This window comes from Pagrus major, chromosome 21, assembly GCF_040436345.1.
Source record: "Pagrus major chromosome 21, Pma_NU_1.0".
Classification (NCBI taxonomy): domain Eukaryota; kingdom Metazoa; phylum Chordata; class Actinopteri; order Spariformes; family Sparidae; genus Pagrus; species Pagrus major.
In genome coordinates, this window is record NC_133235.1 from 10791917 (window position 1) to 10810156 (window position 18240).

The following is an 18240-nucleotide window of genomic DNA, read 5'->3' on the forward strand; positions in this document are numbered from 1 at the left end:
GCAAGATAGTAGATCGTTGAGTCTCTTTCCATCCATCCATCATCTGTATCTGCAGGGCGCGGGGGGGCTGGAATCAATCCAAGCTAAAAAAGAAAAAAAGGAAAAAGCAAATCGTTAAATACCAATTGAAATCAAATACCAAATCAGGTCTTGGGCGTCGGACCCGAACCTTAACCCGAAGCGTTGACTATCCGGGAATGATGCTTAACAATCGACTATCAACTGTATCCCCCTCCAGGATGACTCCAATGTTAAGGCCAGATTCTCAGTCTTTAAACAGAACAGCAGAAGAAAACAACCTGCTCTACTCTATTATATTACCTCTACTCTTGGCCCCGCCCCCACGCTCTGTCGTCACGCTCCGGGCAGCCAGTGAGGCGGAGGGAGGGGTGTGTGTGTGTGTGTGTGTGTGTGTGTGTGTGTGTGTGTGTGTGTGTGTGTGTGTGTGTGTGTGTGTGTGAGGCGGAGGGGGGGTGGAGGGAGGAGGAGGAGGAGTTGGGGGTGTTTCACGGCGGAGAGCCAGGCAGCAGCGTCGCAGCAGCAGCAGCGCTACAACACGAGCGGCTCCCGGGCTTTGTTTTGTGGATGTGAATGAGCTCCATCACCTGCTTCAGAAATGTGGACGGATATAAGGACGCTGCTACTTTTCCACTCGGTAGTCCTCAGCCTTCATTTCTCGGAGGGTCAGTAGTGTTTGTTTTTCTCTTCCTTCGCGTGTGAGACGGTAGTGAAATGAAATATATGATGTGTGTGTGTGTGTGTATTTGTGGAGGTGAGAGCTGCCGGTACTAGAGAAAAAGAGAGAGAAAGAGACAAAAGAAGACTTTCCTCTCATTGTTTTTGGACGTGTGTTAGCTAGGTGGTTGACGGCTGCGTGGTGGCTGTTGGTCTGAGTGTGGGAGAAGCCTCTCTCCGTGTCTGTCATGTGTCTCATCCATACTGCATCAGAGGTAGTAGAGAAACGTCAGCCCACTCTCAATCTTTGTCCTCACGTTGTGGAGAATAATGTCCGGGGCCTCCTCCTCCTCCTCCTCCTCTGATGCTGCTGCTGCTCCCACAACACTTTTCTGATCATCTCGGTTAAAGTCGACCAATAACTGAAAGAAGAACACAGACCATGACGCTCACAGCAGCCGCAGCCAATTGACCCGAATGAACGCTGAATATCAATTAGGCATTCATTTGCAAATGACAGTTGAACTACAAGCGGGTTACTGCTCCTCTGCTGTATACTGATCCATCTGGACGCTCCTCTCCTCTCCTCTCCTCTCCTCTCCCCCCCTCTTGTTTTGTTTTATTTCTCTCCAGCAACGGATGAGTGTGAGGATGGACAGTTTCAGTGCAACAACAAAAGGTGTATACCGACCATCTGGAGGTGCGACGACGATGACGACTGCTCGGACAACAGTGATGAAGAAAACTGTCGTAAGTGTTCAAATCAGTGGAAATCTTGAGACAAGCATGCTGCTGTAAACTGTGAAATGATTGAAGTGTAGTGCAAGTGTCATGATAAAGAGGAAAAAGGTGTTTGGAGGAGTGGCACAAAATTGTGAAAACATCAATTAGTAGGTCACTACAACTCCTCCCTTCCCTTTCTTCCCACCCACTCAGAACAATGTGTGAACATGTGCACTAAACCATGAAATCAACCTTTTGTATTCTTATATCTTAGGTAGTTTTTTTTTTTTTTTTACAAAAGTCAAACGATAAGTTCATCCAAAATTGAAAATTCGGTCATTAGTTATTCACGCACATGCCGATGGAAAGTTCAGGTGAGGTTTCATCGTCCACAAAATATTTCTGAGGCTTCACAGCAAAACAGCATTCTGCTAAACAACTGAAGTAGATGGGGACTTGTTTTAAAATGTAAAAAAAAACAATGGATAGGAAAAAGTAAAATGGCTCCATACAGCTTGTCCGGCATCCCAAGTCCCAAGTTTCTGGAAGCCCAGAAATCCCAAATTGTTTTGAAAAGACATTTTTTCCACCTTTTTTTAAAAGCAGAAATCTTCGCTGTAGCTGCCAAGCTAAAAGCATTAATGCACACGGAGTGGAAGCACGAGCTTGACCACAAGTCAGCGGTGAAAATAACATCTTTTAAATCAATTCAGATTACAGCAGACGAGCTGTACAGTATGGTTATGGTTAGTTATTTGGTTGTTTCTTACATCTTAAGACAAATCCCAGTCAGTTGTCAAGGATAATTCTGTAATGCTGTTTTGCTGTGAAGCTACAAAACTTCACCTGAATTTCCACTGGCATGTGTGTGAGTAGATAATGGCCAATGTCATTTTTGGGTGAACTTCTCCTTTAAGAAACTAATTAGATTTATATTATTGATATTATCAAGAGACAATACCTGCAACTGCTCCATCAGCTGTCTATTAGAGCTTGATTTAATGGCCTGTTCCTGACTGGAATGTGTATAGAAGCTCCTCTGTCTTAATGAGCTGCAGTGGAAAATGCACCCATATCTCCCTTAGGTCTCTGTCCTCTCATAACTTCTTATTATTTTTATGGTGGATTTGCTATTCTATTAGCATTTTAGTGCCTTCATTTGTAGGGAGAGGTAAAAGCTTCCAGAGTTTACAAAGAGGCACAAATAAAATCATGTTCTGACTGGGGATTAGGCATATATATATATATATATGTGTGTGTGTGTGTGTGTGTGTGTGTGTGTGTGTGTGCCCCAGGGCCAGAGTGTGTGCAGGTGATTTCATCCCTGCTACACCTAAATATAGCAAGCTCAACAAGCACGTTTTAAAAAAAAAAAAAACAAGGGTTGATTGGGTGGAACCATTTTCCAATCATCTTCAAATAAAAAGCTGTCCAGCTGAGAGACAGATTGCGTGGTGCATCGGTCTGGTGCACAGAGCTCTGACAGGTATCTCGGATGTGTTGTTCTGTGCAGAAATAATAGAATTCCAGTTTCCTTTCTGACTGCGAGCCAGTGGCCTATATTCTGGAAGAATGCTTGCGCTGAAACCAGTGAAGTTGTGCCAAAGCTGAATCCAAGCCCTGCATGTTTGCCGTGCAGCTATGTTCTTTTGTGTCTGGGTTAATTGTGGCTTGGGAGGAATTCCTGCACCTCCCCACACATGCATGCATATATACACGCTCTCTGTTTCTCCTTGTAACTCTCTCCGTCTGTGTTTTCTCTCTACCACAAACTCCAACGCACGCAGACCTGTTGTATACAACCACCTCACGGCTCCTCTGTGCGCTAGTGTGGAGGTGTTGCCATTGTTACCCCGTCTCTCTGAGGCCAGCAGGATGAGTCCTCAGGCATGCCAAAGAAAGCCGGTCATTGGGAGCATCTTTGCTGCTGAAACATTCATGTGTCACCGCTTTACACACACACACACAAACCCGTGATGTTTGGAGGAAATCATTACTGTGTCGGGCTTTATTTCATCAGTATTTCTTTTATGAATGAAAGAGGAAATTGTCAGTGAGGGTTTTATTACCTCAGGCTGAGCTTCTGACACATTTAGGCTCTGAGTGGAAACACTCCTCCTGAACGCCCACTACTGTCAAGCCACCATTTGATGATTATGACAGTCCAGTGTTACTTGCCATTATATTAGAGAGTGGCCTTCACTGTGTTTCCATTTCGTTTCCTGCGTGTGTCTGGCTGTATCTGCGTGGGCAGGCGGATGAGGCTGCTTTGCCTTCGCAGCAGAGTTAGACTCTTGCTCGGAATATTAGTTCAAGTTTTATCCTGTTTGATTTGGAGGAGAGGCTCTCTGGCTGCAACTCTGGCAATATTTAATTAATGTGTTACTATTAAAATCATTCTCATGGGTCGCCTCTGTAAACTCCTTTTTCTGTTTCTCCATCTGAGGAGGATAAAAAACATAGGGACAGGCAGCGTAGTGCAGTGAAGTGTAAACCTGTACAACATATGCTGCACAGGGGGAGAGTGCGGTGAGGATTTAGGCTTGTACACACAGCAAATCCCGTGCAGGAATTACACAGTTAGTTTCTTGTTGACTATGAAGTGGTTGCATTTTTGAATTAAGTTTCTGAGAGGCTGAACGGATGGTTTCACTTTTTATTCACAATGCATTATTTTGCAACACAATGCCAAGCCCAGGCATCCAGTGACTGAATGTGTGCAACAGACCATGCTTATGAAATATGCTGACAGGAAGAAACCTTTGCTGCAGCTGCTTATTTGTCACGCCAGTGTCACCTTATTTCCAACCTGACTGGGCGCTTGTTGCTGAACCTCTCCGAGCAGGTGTAAAACACTGGTATTGCTCGTACCAGTATCACGCCATTTATGCACCACGATCCTCCTCCATCCTCCACCCTGTTCCCGTTAACCCCATCCCCCACCAGTCCACCCCCAGACAGCACTCCCATCACCATCACCATCCCCCATCATCCAAACTCTATTCCCCACTGACCAGTCACCCGCTGCATGCACCCATACATTCATACATGCATAATTGCACTCATGAGTATGCATGGACACAAGTGTGGACCAAACGCATGTAAGCATAAATACATGCATAACAGGCATGAATGCATACCAATGAACTCTGTACTTTTTCTGACAAATGATTGGAAAGTTGAAAGGGAATAGAAACTCTCAGTTTTGTTTACTGGTTGCATAACATTTGTGGGGAGGATGAGATGCAGAGCCACCCTCCCTGTCGCCTCGTCTGGAGTCAACAGCAGCTGAGGCGACAAAGAATTCCGCCTTGAATTCAGAGTCAGATTTGTGCCAACTCTGACATGGAGCCGCTGTTTAATCCTCATCCTGATTATAGCGGCATATCAGCCAGCTCGCATCTATCAGTGTTACCTTCAAAAGTTCAGCCTGTACGCTTGACTCTCCTCTTCATCCCTGGATATGATAACAATCTATTTCATCCATGTTCATGAATTTAACATCCATACCTGCGGGGAGGCAATTCGCCACGTCGAGCTCAAAGTGTTCTTTTGTTTTCCTCTGTGATGCCGAGTCAGCAGAGCCTCCTCGCTTTGTGTTATTTTACCTAATAAATCCGCACAACTCCTTCAGAGGCAGAATTCGCTTTTGAAACTGCTGGCGCTCCTCCACACCTCCTGTAGTCATTGTTAATTTCTTTAGTCCAAAAGCCTTTCAGTGGATGTAGCCTCCTCTGCTGCAGTGTTATAACCAAAGCCCTGCCAACTCACAATATCTTAGAAATGCAAATAGTATCCCTGTTCCCTCGGTTAATGCTTATTTAATGCTTCATTCAATAGTGTTCAGACCGCAGCTGCTTTTTGCTCAACTTACATCTGACACTAGTTGAAGAAAGAGTAAAACCACAAGTGTAAATCCAGTGTGCAGGTATCTTTTATTTATGTCTTACATGGTCTGTAAATTTGGATTTTCTATTCTTTCTTGCACTGTGAGACCTTTTTTTTCCTCAAATCATAGTGTTGCTTTTCTATAGAGCTTCTAGCTGTGAGGCCATGGAATGGATGGACTTGCACTTAAACATATTGCTTTTCTGGTCTTCTAACCACTCAAAGTTTTAACTACACATGCCACATTCACATATCCAAACACACATTCACACACTGATGGCAGAGGCAGCCAGGCAAGGCAGTGACCTTCTCATCAGGAGCCATACAGCACACTTTAACCAAAGCGCCTCATGAAATTTCTATGCTCACACCAATGGAACAACCATCAGGACCAATTCGGGGTTCAATAACTTGCCCAAGGTATCAAACCACCGACCTTCCGATTCATGGATAACCCGCTCTACCTCCTGAGCCGCAGCTGCCCCTTGGTGCCTTTCAGTCGGCACGACCATGTCATGTTTACTGAAACACACCATAGCCTGTCTGAGTGCTTTCTCATCTATTGACAATAGTCACGATCGCTCGCTGACTTTAACTTAAAATGCTGCCATTTGTTGCTTTAAAATGCCTCAGGTACAATGACAGAAAATAGAGAATCAAGCCTTTCAATGGTACCTGAAAGCAAGTGGGCCTCACATTATGGGATTTGGTTTCTTGCTTATCTGTTGCTTTGTTGTCAGAAATCTCTTCTAGTCTTCTATAAAGCCCACTTGACCTGTGTGACCTGCATTTTTCTGTTCAAACATACCTATTGGGACCTGATTTAGCCCCAGTAGCATTTACATTATAGCTACTATGTCTGTATTAGCCTTCTCTTCTCTTCTCTTCTCTTCTCTTCTCTTCTCTTCTCTTCTCTTCTCTTCTCTTCTCTTCTCTTCTCTTCTCTTCTCTTCTCTTCTTCAAAAAGTTGTTCTTCTCCTGGCTGTGTGGACACGACCCAGCCAGGCTAGTTGACAGCAGTATTTTCTAAAATGTGAGGTAATTTTATGTAAGTTTGGCCGCCTGCTGAGATCTGTAAGTGCAGAAGAATAATATAGTAACACGCAATGTTCTGATTTCTCAGGAAGAGGAAGAGACCCATCTTCTTGTTGTGTTTTTGATTTATCAGTGTTGAAAACACGTCTGCAAGCATGCATTTCCCCCCACAGTCTTTGCCTCTGCTTGTCTGTGTTGTGTGAAGAGATGGTTTGACAGCAGGGAAAGTGAGTGGTTGTTGATGATGTGGAAAAACAAAGAGAGTGGGATAAGAAAAAGAAGTGGAGTTGAAGTGATAGAAAGTGGGGAAAGAAATAATTCTGACCTGCAGGGTGAGTCGGCGAGGTTGTTTGTGTTCCTATCAAATTCTCTCCGTAATCTCCACTTTTGTTGACAACTGTACACAGTGTGAAAGGGATTATGCCTTTATCTCTCCACGCAATGAGGCTTGTTTTCCACTGGGTCTGTGGTCAATTTATGTCTTGTTAACTCTCCCCATTGCAGTTCACATAATCATGATAGAGCCTTAATTAATGCACCAATTTTTAATAGCCCAGATAAAGCAAACTTTTCTATGGAAAAAAATTGTTGAATTAATGCATTGTCAAAGTCAAATTGACCCTACATTATTATGTGTACCTTTGATCTTTTTTCATTCATAAGCAAGTAGCTCTCAAAGTTTGAGTTCCTGATGAGAATATCAAGCACTTGTTTAACTGAACTGAAATTTGCATTCTCCTCTCTTCTTATATAAATAAATGTAAAGTATAATGAAACTGCAGCTATTGCACACAAAAGACAATAAAACTATTATTAGACATATCTGTGGAAACAACCTCGAAGCTTCAGAGGTCCTCTATTGATTTGTTTGTGAAGAGAGTTTACTCTGCACAGATTTGAGAAACTTGGAACTGAATTTCTATCTTAGTAGTTTATTGCTGAATTGCTTAAGGGTCTTTCATTCTTGTCTTTTTTTGTTGAACTCTTGAATCATTTTTTTTTGGTGAATATTATTTGAACTTTCCTAGCCTTAACCTGCCAAAAAGACACAAGGATAAAATCAAACTGTTGTTGCTGAAGGCATGTACTTTGTGGAGCAGCACAACAACAAAAGTGTTAAACCCAATGCTAACCGGGAACCTGATAATGTTAATGAGGAAAAAGGAGTTGGTTACCTCAATGAGAAGTTGGAGGTGTGCAGCCTGCTACTTGCAGCTCTACATCTAACGTCTTCTTGTTCCATTGCAGCCCTAATGCTGTTCTTTGCTTGTCTTATGGGAAATATTGTCTAAGGAAATAAACTCCACAGTTTTGATGCTATCACACCATCTACGTTAACTTCTAGAGGAGCAACCGTTGTTGTTTTCAAACAAACAATCTCCTCTCTTGCTGGTTGTCACACCTAAACCATGTCCTTAATGGCCAGTAGTTCCTCATAGGACAGTGACTGGTCCGGCCCCCTCAGATTTGTCCACAAGCACATAGCTTGAAGCTTAGCAAGATGGATTCACAACACATGATCACATGATCTTGTGAATTCAGCTGCCTCACAAGTTAACACATAATGTCAGTTTGTGTATATGGAGTTACCCATTGTGCTTTAATGTTTGTATTTTTAAACTCATAAAGTGGAAGCCATCAGGCTAGGCTAACTAGCTTCCACTTTCCGACCAAATAAATACTCAACTCAAACTACATAATTAAGATTTATTAGCAGAAATTCATTTTAATTTAAGTTTACCTTTAAATAAGATACACAGCACACATAGGCACTGAATACAAACATGCAGAAATTCTTTTAACCTTTAATCATTAAGTAACATGCATACATGCAGTACGTAATGAAATTCATGTCCAGTAGTTAATAAAGTATTAATGAGGTTTTAAACCAGCTTTCAGTCTGACCACTAGACAGTGACGAAACATTTTCTCCCATGATGCATTTAGTGCTCAGTGCTTCTGTTGGCATCAGATGCCTAAAAACTCTCAGAGGCCATTGCTCTGATACAGTCTAAGTCTAGTCCCTATCCACATGTGTGTTTGTGTGTGCAGCTGTGTTCATGTCTGTTGGATTGGTCGCTGGCCCTACTGGCCTATTGCCCTGTGTCTGCATGTTTCAAAGCCAGCTCGCCAAAGTGATCATTAAGAAGTCTGCAATTGAGCTATTATCTCAGATTACTGCGTGTCGCTAAGCAAAGATGCTGAGAGAGAGAGAGAATGAGCCGGGGGGGGGGGGGGGGGGGGGGGGGGGGGGGATTAATGTGGGGGTATAAAACATCACTCAGCCACAGCCTCTTGCCCTCATTGGTCATTTATTTATTCCCCACTCTCATCATTTTCAACATTACACTTCTAATAAATTATCTGTTCATTTCAAAGAAAAAAAGTAGATATTTCTCTAGGGGACTCTGAGCAGCGTGTCTCTCTTCATGAAAAAGTCTGTTTTAGTTTATTTGAATCATTGAAATACTGCTGTGGTATAAAACAACAGCATAAACTGTAGTCTGTGCACCACAGGGCTTTCAACTGAATAATCTATGTGACTTTAACGCTGGATTCTTGCCTTAAACTTTAACTGATTTTGATTCAACTTCTTAGTACCTTCGCTTGAATCATTTTGTTTTAAAGTTTAAACTTTCCTACGTTTTATTAAGTTGTGTATTTAAATCATCCCAAAGATTTCTAACAATGTTCAAGCCCAGAGAAAGCTGGGATTTTATTCTATTTGGGCACCTGTTACTACAACTTCCAGGTAAACACCAGATGATGCATCATATGCACTGGTGGACCCAAGCGCGGGGGCAGGTGATTGCCCTCCCTGGTGCCTCCATATTAAAAAAAACACTGCAAAAGTGCCCAACCCCTTGTGCAGAAATTCCATACTGTGTGTTTACAACACAACAGTAAATGTCAAGTAAAAAATAGAGGTTGCAGACATAGAGCAGTGAATTCATTCAAATATTCACAACAGCTGACAGTTGTAAATATATAAAAAATGAAGAGAGGCTCTGTACGCATCTGGCAAAATGTTACTTCGATGAGTTAAGAAAGGAGCTGGAAATCCAACCAAACTAAACCATGGAAATGTTACATTCGATACTGCTACTCGTGGCTAAAATTTTTGTCACAGTGATTCAGCAGTGGCAGTGAAATGAACCCAGGTTGGCTTGAAAATCGATAAGACACATGCTGGATGTTTGAGAGAGGCTGCCTGCTCTGCGAACCCAGGCCTTGGGGCCAGAGGCACCCAGGCAGACAGTGCCTTTCATCCAGAATCACTGTCAGAAAAAAACAGACCCACAAGGGAGGATGCTGGCACACATCGCAAGAACTGTGGCCCTTTGCAACTTGTGACTCATTTCCGTGAAAAATGCCACTTCATGTGACTCAACAGGCATGCCAGTGAATCTTTTCTGACAGCTCGAGGGATGCTGGGATTGGCCGAGTGCGGCTGCGAGTCTCACTTTATTTTGATTTATCCGTTTGTGGATGAGTACACACACTCATCATCACAGACCTACACAGGACATTATGCCACTCTGAAGTCCAGCCAGGGTAACAGAGAGCGTCAGCAGCGAGTGTGGTAGAGAATTGAAATGATGAGCAAATGGCTGTGACACAGCAACCAAAGCCCCCAGTCTCTTTCTTTTTTATTGATGATTCAGTGTAGCTGGATGAATTATGAGCGTCACCTCCACTCACAGAAGTAGCAACAAAGGCCTGCTCTTGCTCCTCTTCTATGCAGTGACTCATTACATTGCCACCATCACAATGTTCAAGCTTTGCATGAAAGCTGTCACTGCCTTGAAATCATTCCACCTGTCTGCATGTCTCTACCATCATCTCATCTGTAAAACCCATTGTGCCTTGCCAGAAATGTTCTGTGGCCGATGCATTTCTTCCAAAGGGTCATGAAGGTAGAAAGACAAAGGGGATTAAACAGTAAACAACCAGATGCAATTACAGTTAGGGCTGGGAGATTTAATAATTCTGTTAATTTTATTCAATACTATTATAACTACCAGTTATTTTCATTTGCAATTGATCAATTCTAATTACTGTCTTGTGCAACTGGTTAATCATTTAGTCTGTGAAAATGCTTTGTCCAACCAACACTCTCACACCCTGAAAATACTTTAATTCCAATAGCCATATTTCCATCAAATCTACTGCAGATATTAACCACCTTTCCAGAAAATTGACAAAAGAAATTTCAAATTAATGCACCACCAACTGTTAAGTAACAGTTGGTGGTGCTAATTCTCCAGCTGGGTGCCATTCATCTGTTGCAGATGACGACACAATGAGATGATGTGAGTAATAGAGTGCAGGTCAAAACTCAAAAAATGAAGCTTTGTGTATGTTAATGCAGGACACGGAAACTATACGCCCAGCTGTAATCAGATGACAGCCTGTCGACTGGACCTGCTTTGGCACCATTACGCTTACAAAATTCTCATATCAAGTTATCAGTTTACAGTTCTAATGAAAATCAGTTGAGTTTTACCAATACCTAAAGACACATAATATTTAGTGGTAAATTCAGTGAATTGAGGAATTTACTTTTAACATTCTTAACAGTAAATATCATGAACATACTGTGTCAATAAGAGATAATACTGACCATGCAGGACAGAATAGTTCATTGTTTGACACAACCTCTTTGTAATTTCATGGAAAACCCAATTAAACCACGTAGACTGGAATGATCACCCCAGGTCCTTCTGGTGCCTCCCATTCCTCTGTGATTGTGAAGACTTACTGGAAATGTAAATTTAAATACTCATTACATTTAGTCACTCTTTATTTGTTTCGTAGCATCTCTTCCCTGTCGAGGTGTGATTTGTGATGCAGTTTCTGCACAAATGCAGCCTTTATGAGCTAAACCTAGGTTTAATGGAGATTTAATAGAGTCAAACATTGCATTACCTGAACAATGAGCAAATAGAAATCGGAATTGGACTAATTTACTCAGCTGTAGGTCTTTAAGTACGAGAAGCCAGCGAGGTACGATCAAATTATGTCCGTACAGAAGCAGCCTTCCAATTAGTGGAAGGGGCGCTTTTACATAAGCTGATCAAATGTGTCAAAGGTCTAGACTACAGACACTCTGCTCAGTGTAGAACCGTCTGTAGAAAAATGTAACGTAATGAGTGGTAGAATATAACAAAACAGCTGAACTTATCCTACTGTCTGTGTTCAGAGCTTTTTAGTAGAACAGCAGCAGAGTTTTTTCCAGCAAGACACTCTTCTAAATTTAGTATTTTAAACCAGCAGGCACCATTTCATGTCTTAGTTTTCTTTGAAATGTTCAGTCATACATGTATATTAATGCACACATGAAATGGGTTGTGTAGGATCCTCAGGGAATGAAAACGATATGATCAGTCTTTTGTAAAGCTTTGAAAAACCAGAAGAGTTTTGATGATTTTGATATAAATATGAATGTGCAAAAACCCAATTTGCCGAATACTCCCAAATGCTGAGGCCAGAACGTGGTTTTGAATTTGGAATGAAATTACTTTTCCCATCATTTTTAACTTTAATCACAGTGTAATATGAAGCTTTTAATAGATTTTCTGCAGTCCTTTTTAAGGAAAAGGCAGATCTCATATCAGGAAAGGTCAGGCCTGTTTTAATTTAGAAAGCTTATATTTAAATCATAGGCTATATAAGAAATTAATGCTTATTCAAGATTCATCCTGACTGCATGTGTTAACACCACAGTTGTTGCTCAGTACTTCTGCAGAAGTTTTCTTGAAAGTGTGAAGCGTGATGCTAGGAAATGTGGGAAATATTTGCTGGCAGATGGTTTCTCTGGGTTACCCCTGACCTCATGTGCTTTGGGGAGAAATATTGTGATCAAAGCTCAGCAGCTAAGCTCCGCCTAGAGATAGATATGTTTTAAATGCATAGCCATCGGCCACTCGCATGCACACACAAATATGTATGCACACAGGCACGCACAGTCACCGACCGATAGACACACTAAAAAAAACTCACGGAACAGCTTGATACACAACAGAGTGTGGGGTGTTTCATTGGTTTGTGCGTACCTATCATGCTTGGAAAATGATGTAATCCCTTGTGACAGGGATCACCAGAGAAAGGGGAAGAAGAGCGATGGAGAGCTTTGAGAAAAATACAAGGAGAGAAGGAGGAGGCGGCGTGGCGACGAGCCAAGGGGGGTGGGTGCTGTGGAGCTGGGTGGGGGTTGTGGGGTGGGAGCTGGAATGAAGAGTGCTGCAGTGTCATTGATTTTAGAGTGGTTGTTTTGCAGTGTTATTGTTGTGATGCGGCTCAGATAAAGAGTAGCGAATTAGACAGGCAGCTCATTAGAAATCACCTGCAGTCTCTCCTTCTCAAAGGTCAAAGTTGAGGATGTGTTTTCTGTCTTACGCCGTCCAATCTGGAAGACATCATGTTACACTGAGAAGAAAGAGTGTAAGAGAGTAACCACGGCTAGGAGGCCACGAGTAAACACGGCATATGAAACTCTTACTCGAGCCAGACTACAAAATTGAAACCAATGGCACCCGTTTGGTTTGAATGAAGACAAACAGAGCATCTTTACGGGAGGCTCCAACTCATTGCAGAACATCTGCTCGCCCTATCAGACAGCCAGACTGCTGGGAACACCTGGCATACGTGCAGCTTTCCTGCTCTACTTACAGTGCTCTTTGAAGTACATTTTCTGTCTTTTTACTATCAGTCAAAATGGTGGCAAATCATGCTTCCATTATTTGTCATTGTTTATGTATTTAAAATTGAGCCGAGAATACAATAATAAAGTACATAAACAAAACAAACAGGGTGTTATTTATTGTAGGAATATTGTACTAGATTGCATTATATACAGGGGATGCTTTTGTTGTTTCCACCTCTAAAATCACTAATTACCTGCACCAGGGAGGTTATGTTTTCACCTGTGTCTGTTTGTTTATTGGTTGGTTGGTTGGTTGGTTGGTTGGATTGTCAGCAGGATTACACAAAAACTACTGAACGGATTTCCATGAAACTTGGATTGAGGATTAGTCTCAGCTCAGAATAGAACTATTGTTGTGGATCCGGTTAAAGGGATGGATCCAGGAATTCTCACTTTATTTAAAAGGAGACATATGCTCATTTTTCAGGTTCATAACTTTATTTTGGGTTACATACTGTAGTGCTCAAAAACACATCAGTTTCTCATACTGTCAAGTGCTGCAGCACTGTATTCCTCCTCTGTCTCGCTCTGTTTTAGCTCATTTCTCTTTCAGGCCCCACCACATCCAGAGTACTCTGATTGGTCTGCTCACCAAGGCCTGAGCCTTGGGACTGCTGACGAGGCGTTTATGGAGCAGTGTTTTCTGTGTAGCCTTTTTAACTTTCAAGAACTTTTACATGCACAGGAACATATATAAAACACTGAAGGAAAGGAAAACGAATGAACGAACGAATTATAGGTCTCCTTTAACATTTTTCGCCATTTTTGTTCATTTCTTAGGGAATAATGAGTGGATCTTGATGAAAAAAATCAGGCGTATTTAGGTGGCTGGTATCTATGAGTGAGTACAGTTGATGCAGATCTCTATAAAAAGATTATGATTCCCTCTGTTTGAATTATGGTTTAGCAGTTATGGGTGGTTCAAGATTTAGAGTGATACAGGACTATCAAGTTTGATATTTGATCAGGCCTGATTGAATTAAAGTGGACTGTTGGGCTTTGGTGGAGTTATGTGCTCTACTGAGTGCACTTGTGGTCCACAAAGGTCTTTTACTTGTTTGTGTCCACGCAGCAGAAACCTCACCTTTGTATACATCCCAGAACTACGGCCTACTTTGACTCTCGACACCACATTATGTCATTACAGGGTAGAAATAGCAGCAAAAATGCCACAGAAATAAAGCTTCATTAAATTGCCTCATGCAACTGAAAGCTGCAGCTCATCTCGCATATCCATTTGGTGTAGATGACTTCATCATGTTTTTAAATGAGTCTTCAAAATCTTAATCTAATGTTTATCGTATACTGCAAAAGCCACCGCCCCTTTCCAATACCATTTACAGTCAATGCCTATGAGGAGGAATGGCTGATCAATCTACCTGGTGCTGCGTTAAATCAATTTTGTGTGGTGACATTTTAGTTTTCAAGAATGTGGACCAACACTGCTGTTATATTTCCCAGCCCATTGGGGCCTGAGTAAGATTTTATGAAAACAGCTAATGAATCACTTCACTTCACCCTATTAGTTTAAGTGAGGCCAACTGAAATGCTACATCTCTGATGTGTACCAAATGTACCGTGCTTTTAATGGAGCCATCTGAGCTTTAACATGCATGAGAGAAACCTCAGTAAAGAGCGTCGTTACTGTGTCACCTTCAGCATTCTCGCAAAGACACTCACTCGGAGATGCAGGGTATTTGCTCATACTGATATAATATGCGGCACATGCAGATGTATAGTCTTGCATTGCAAAAAGGAAGAGAGCACGCTGTGTGTCTCGACAGGAATAAATGGTGGTTGGATTTGACTATTAATAATTTACGTGGAGTGTTTACAACTCCAAGACATTTTGAATGCATAGTAACACACATCCAGACCTCACATACCCTTCTGACCCACAGGGCATCAAGGTGTACTCACACTCCCTTGATATTAAGTATTAAAGGTCCCATATTGTGGAAAAGGCCTGTTCTAAATGGAATCTAAATGTGTTGAACCAACACTTTTCCCCCCCTGCTTTGTTTCTTAATTTTCACAATTGAAAAATAAACATAGGTTGTCAGTTTGATTCTCATAAATTCCCTATTATAGTATTTTGGTGCTTAGCAACAGACTGATGAGTGGGCCAATAAGGCTACTAACAAAATCCTTAGAAGCTGGAACCAACCGTCAGTATTCCTATACAGACATAAACATTTTAAAATGATGATTCACAATCATAATGATGCTTTTATTGAAAATGGATACTTTTATTCTGCATCTTTCTCTGTAGCTCTGTAGATGTAATATTATTAAAAATGACATCATTGCATAAAAATGTTATCAATGTGACCTTTACAGGGTTTTCCAGTTGAATAGGTCTGTTGTAGAAAGTGTGATTTCCATGTCTTTTTCATTATTATAAAGCAGCTCTAGGTGCTATATATGTATATACTAAAGTATTAACTCAGCTCAATCCCCAGAGAAATGCACACAGTCTGTATTCAGAAACTGTGCCTTAAACGAGAAGTAAGGACTTCCATACGGTTGTGTTGTTGCAGATATACAGTCACAACCCACGCCCCCAGCAGAGCCGTGGTTACAAAAACACACATAGAACTGATGCAGAAATATGTTGACCATTGCCTGCTCAGGCCTGTTAAAGCTGACCAATCAGAGCAGACTGGGCTTCTCAGGAGGGGCTTAAAGAGTCGGGCTCTAAAACAGAGCGTTCAAACAGAGGGTGAATAAAGGTTCTGCAGCAATAGACAGCTTGAGAAAAATAAAATGTTTGTGAAAACTGAAGCATGTAAACATTTTCTGTTTGACACCCAAAGTAAAAGTATGAGCCTCAAAATTAGCTGGTCTGGGTCCTTTGATATAGGATCACTTGCAACAGCTTACGTGATGTGCCCACCCTGTACAGTCACTGCATTGTTCTGCTGCTAACATTCAGCAGCTCTGGTGTTGAGAGGGAAGCCTTTCGCCACGGTCTGAGTAATCTGTTTCTAAAGTGGGTGGCTGCTGGACTCTTTGATTGGCCAGCAGGCATTTGGTAGGCCCACACTAAAGGATGTCGGCCCTCACAAAGTCCATCAATAGTTGTCTGTGACTTTGTTCCTCCTGTCTGACTCCTGGCTGCTGTTTGTGGGAGAGACGATTAAAAAACAAAAAACAGACAAAGTACGAAGCTCGAAAAGCAGAGAAACAGAAGGTCTACCCGCACACGTGAAGAAGTGGTTGAACGTTCGTGCGAGTGTGTGGTGTTTGCATGTAACTGTCGGGTTATGTTCAAAGGCAAACGGCAGCTGGGATTAAAATCTGACTGTCTCTTAATTACGCTGCTTCATTGCTTGGGGCAGATTTTCTAGAACAAGAAATTTGACCTCGGGCAGTATTACAGTTATGCTAATTTACTTCTGCAGTGGGAAATGTAAAATCCTGCTCTCAGTGTCTTGTCACACCAATTTGAATGCCTTAGTCTTCAGGACAGTGAGGGTCTCTCTGAAAATTTGGTCTGCAGCTGGCATTGTGTTTGGTGTTATTGGAGTCAGGTCTTTGCAAGAATAAGAGCGAGAAGGAGAAGGAAGGAGAGAAGAGAAACGAAAGAGAGGCTCATTCTCTTTGCAGGGTAAAAGGCTAATCTCCCATTTCCCATTACAGTCCCTGGGTTAGTAGACAGACACTATAATCCAATGTGGCACACATTTCCATATACAGGAGTGACTATAGGCTCTCCTAATGCATTTGGCTGCCTTTGACTTAGAGTGGCAAGAGGCTTTTTAGCATTTGCTCTTAAATTCAGATCTATTGTGAGCTCAAGATGCATAATGAAAAAAGACTCAAAAGTAGTGGGAAGAGATATCAACCTCTCTGAAGAGTATTTTATGTCTGCATCGTGTTCAGAACCAGGAATGTAATGTTACACTTTGGGTTGCCCATAGGCACTTTCATAGATTAATTTATAGCCTAAGATCAAGATCAAGTCTGGATGCAGACAAATCTCACATACCCATGACAGGTAGCTCTTGTTATGGCTCATTGGCCTAGTTTACACGTGTCTCACTTCTTTTTGATATCCAGATGTGATTTCTTCAGCCAATTATGTATACAGTGTGTGTCCTATGTTAAGGAGATAAAAATCTTGATTGCGCCTGTCTTGGTCTTCCCAGTATTACGACATTGATTTGTGTGTCTCCCTTACCTTAACCTAAGACCTAACCCCAACCACGATGGACATGCTATGGGAATTGGGTTACATGCTATATTGCTCCCATTGCTATGGGAATAAAAAGCCTTGTTTCCACCAAACAGTCCGGTTCAGCTCAGTTCAGTTTGTTACACATTAGAGAGGTTATTTTTCCGTTTCCATTATCAAAAGTTGTGGATGGTATCGAAAGAACTGTTCCATGCTGTTATGTATTTTCGTTACCCTTCTGTTGAGGTACCTGGTACGCCGATCTGATACTAAAAGGTGGAGTTAAAACACTTGCAGATGGCTGACTGGTCAATAGGAACAACCAAAATTGTCTCTTCGCATGCAGTGATTGAGAATTACGCAAACTCCAGGCTTGCTGTGGTGAATTTCTTGTGGTTTCCAACTGCTGGAATAGTTACCATGGGTTACGTACAGTTCAAAGGGTACTTTACCAAAAGTACTGGAAGGGAAAGCAGACTTTGATATAAGATCGACCCCACATGTTAATCAGATTGACCCTTCTCCTCTACAGAGGGTGAAGGTGTATTGGTGATACAGAAATAACAGGAAGAAGAGGGGGAAATAGAGTTAAGCAGTTAAATTACAGCAAAACAGTTTAGCTTTCTAGCCACTAACTATCCAGAAAATAACACAAACACGCAGACACCATAGTTTTGCTCATCGTCATGGGCTCTCACTCATGCCACCCCCTCATCCATACTGATTGTTCAGTGGTTGCACTGATTGCACTCAGGGATCTGATAAAACCTGCCAACTGATGATTGTATGTGTTGAAATTGCCAAAGAGCCTTTCTTCCTGTCAATATATATGTGACAGGAAAAAGACTGATGATTTGTGTCACTATAGTTGCTATTATCACAGGGGGCAATTTCTGTTAGTGGCTATTTTCCACAGATTGCTCCCGACCAAGTAACAGGATGCATTTACACCTTTCTAATATCTGGCTAGAATGGGTCTCATTTGCACCCAGGACTTTAAGAGGCTGTTTACATTTGGTTTTACCATCTGACTGAT

The 18240-nt window shown here is 41.9% G+C and overlaps 1 protein-coding gene across 2 annotated transcripts in view; it reads left to right on the forward strand.

Moving 5' to 3' along the window:
- The first annotated feature begins 555 nt into the window (after positions 1-555).
- Positions 556-18240, forward strand: part of LOC141017450 (low-density lipoprotein receptor-related protein 8-like) — a 94915-nt gene continuing 77230 nt past the window's right edge. For both annotated transcript variants that reach the window (XM_073492176.1, XM_073492177.1), the window contains exons 1-2: positions 556-683; positions 1309-1425. In XM_073492176.1, the coding sequence (XP_073348277.1) occupies positions 617-683; positions 1309-1425 (184 nt within the window). In that variant the 5' untranslated portion in view covers positions 556-616. The remainder of the gene's footprint in view (positions 684-1308; positions 1426-18240) is intronic.